This window comes from Pteropus vampyrus, unplaced genomic scaffold (assembly GCF_000151845.1).
Source record: "Pteropus vampyrus isolate Shadow unplaced genomic scaffold, Pvam_2.0 Scaffold78, whole genome shotgun sequence".
NCBI lineage: Eukaryota > Metazoa > Chordata > Mammalia > Chiroptera > Pteropodidae > Pteropus > Pteropus vampyrus.
The window spans coordinates 46,882-49,436 of record NW_011888859.1 but is presented as its reverse complement, the minus strand read 5'-3'; the positions used below and the strand labels follow the sequence as shown (position 1 = coordinate 49,436).

The 2,555-nt window shown below is 55.7% G+C and overlaps 2 protein-coding genes and 1 long non-coding RNA gene across 3 annotated transcripts in view; all 3 read right to left on the bottom strand.

The window, feature by feature from the left end:
* LOC105293820 (UL16-binding protein 1-like) overlaps positions 1–959 on the bottom strand; it is a 5,665-nt gene extending 4,706 nt beyond the window's left edge. Inside the window, exon 1 of the mRNA XM_023532143.1 lies at positions 613–959. Coding sequence (XP_023387911.1) covers positions 613–679 — 67 coding nt within the window. The 5' untranslated portion in view covers positions 680–959. The remainder of the gene's footprint in view (positions 1–612) is intronic.
* The window catches only part of LOC111741425 (UL16-binding protein 3-like), a 68,799-nt gene that overhangs the window by 35,101 nt on the left and 31,143 nt on the right, over positions 1–2,555 (bottom strand). The window lies entirely within an intron of this gene.
* The window catches only part of LOC111741427, an 18,180-nt gene that overhangs the window by 5,521 nt on the left and 10,104 nt on the right, over positions 1–2,555 (bottom strand). The window lies entirely within an intron of this gene.

Genomic DNA, 2,555 nt, shown 5'->3' with positions numbered 1-2,555 from the left:
CATAGAACTATGGAATAAGGTGGCAGGAGCTGTGGCGGGACAAGTGAGACCACAGCTTCACTGGGAAGGAAGCGAGCTCATGGGTGGTTTGCGGGCAGAACTCGCTGAGAAGTTCAAGGGCGCAGCGCAGGGTCAGTGGGGGGGGGGGGAAGTCCTGTGATGAGAGTAGGGACATAGGGTTGTTCTTGGGTCGCGATACTGCAAAAGCCCCCTTGTCCTGACGCCCGGGGTCCCTGGGCTGCGGCTCCTGCCTCCCCAGAAGCGCACGTGCACGGAAAGGGTGGGGTGCTCCGGGAGAATGTGCTGCCGCTCCTCCTGCCCTCCCCTTTGCTCCTCCCCGCTTCCCAATTTGCCCAAATGCACTTTTTCTCCATCTCAGTCGGTCTCTCGCCTGACTTCTTGCCTGAAGGGCGACAACCAGTCCCGGAGGTCGCCAAAGTGGAAAGGAGCCCGCAGAGATTGAGGAGGGGGCGGCCGCGCCACCCGATGGAAAGGTTCGCCAACCCGGTGGGAAAGCAGTCCCTGTGCCCCGTCCTAATGCCCCGACCGCTTTCCTGCCGCCTTCTTGCCCCTGCGTCCCACCGCCCCACTTCCTATTACTTCGCAACTCACCGGGGCGCGCCCAGGAACAGACCCACAGCAGGAGCAGGAGCAGGAGAAGACTCCACTTTGGCGCCATGGCCACGAGCGGCCGGCAGGGCGACGACCGCGGCAGGGAGTTTTATCGGAGCGGAGAGCTGGGAAAGCGTCCGGGGTGTTTCCACCTTCCTCCCTCTTCTGGCAAAAGCGACTTGGGTGAAAAAGGATTCTTTGCCTAGCGGTCCCCGGCAAGAGGGCAAGGTGCGTGGCTGAGGCTGAAGTCCCAGCGCCTGAAAAATGCCGGTGAATGGTGGCCGAGCAGGCGCATCCGGCCGAAGCCCATGCAAGGTGCGAGCCCTCGTCGGAGTGCTGCCCCGACTGCGGCCTCCGACCCGAAGGCTCCTGAACCCCTAGGCTCCTGGCTGTGCCCAGCCCTCCAGCGGCTTCTGACCTGAACCGCACCGAGAGAAAACCCTTTATAGAGTCGTGGGGGCGGGAGTGGGAGGAGCAGGGCGGGGCATGGAAGACTCGGCAGCTGGGAGCGGGCAGACCCGGGGCCCTAGGGAAGAACTGGGGCCCACGGGAAAACTCGAGCCCTGTGTCGACAGAGAAGAGTGTCCTTGTCAAGAAAGATTTCAAATATATGACAAAGTTAAAGTGAAAAGGGAAGTTTTACTGAAGAGGGTAACACTCCATAGATAGAGAGGGTGGTTTCCTCTCAGAGGCAAAGACAGAGCAGTCAGAGAGACTCAGAGGGAAGAGACAATCCAGACAGATGAGGACAGCGGCAGAGACAGAGTAAGGCATGAGGGGAGCCCCAGAGCGTTCAGTTTATAGATCATTCTTTAGTTCCTGTGAGTTAGAGTTTGAAGACTTTGTTTACCCGTTTGCCTTTGATTTGGACCAACTGTGAAGAAGGGTGAGAGTGTGTGGCCTGAAAGACCAGATGGCAATTTGCAGCCTCTGATCCAAAGGTTCTGCATGGTTTTAACCACTGGAATGATTTTATTTTGGGTACGGAGCCACTAAAGATTGTCCTTTTCCTGTTTTCCCTTCACTCTGTGGGAAATGGGTTGTTGGCAATCCCAGCAGAAACCTTTCCTTCTTGTGCAGATTTTCTCCTGGTCTGGCTATAGGGCCTGATCAGCTTCCTGCAGTCTCCGAATATAGCTTGACTTAACATTTTAGTTTTCTTGCCTTCTCCCTACATTACCCCCACACCCCCACACACCACAGCAGGGACAACCGGTCCCACGTGGGATCCCACAGCTCCCACCCCTCACTCAGTCCTGCTCCAAGCCTGCCACCACGCTGGGCTCAATGCCCACCCTAGGCTCTCACTAAACCCCTACCTACCCTCCTGGCTCACTGCTCCCCTCAGATGCCTCGAGCCCCCGTTGCACCAAGTCCTACCACAGGTACCTCTAGTATCATAGATGCTGCGGAGTCATAGGGCCCTAGTGGCAGGTCCAGCCACATTCATTCACTCATGTATCACCTGTAACTTCTTTCCGGCTACAACAGCCGAGTCGAGTAGTTCCAAAGAGACTTATGGTCTGTGTAGCCTAAAATATGTAGTAGCTAGCCATTTACAGAAAGTCTTCAGACCGGACTCTTATTCAATGACTATAGGACACGGATAACGCTCTGCCTCCTTATGGATCTCAAGGTTGGCACTCATCTCCCTCCCTTTATCTGGGATTAAAAACTGTGTTAACATTCTTTTGAGAGAAATGGGGAGACAGTTTGAGAAGATGATTCTTGAATTTCCCGACTATGGTAGGCCTCGGCCCGCAAGTCATTCGATAACTACGAAGACGTTTTATTCCTGTTACAGATCCAGGGATTGTGGAATGACTGCTGAGTGGTTCTGTGGACCCATACCGCCTTTGAGCGGGACCTGGGACAGGTGTCTGTTTATCGCCTGGCCCCACCCCCAGACGCCACTTCAAGAACAGGGCACACGATGATGCTTC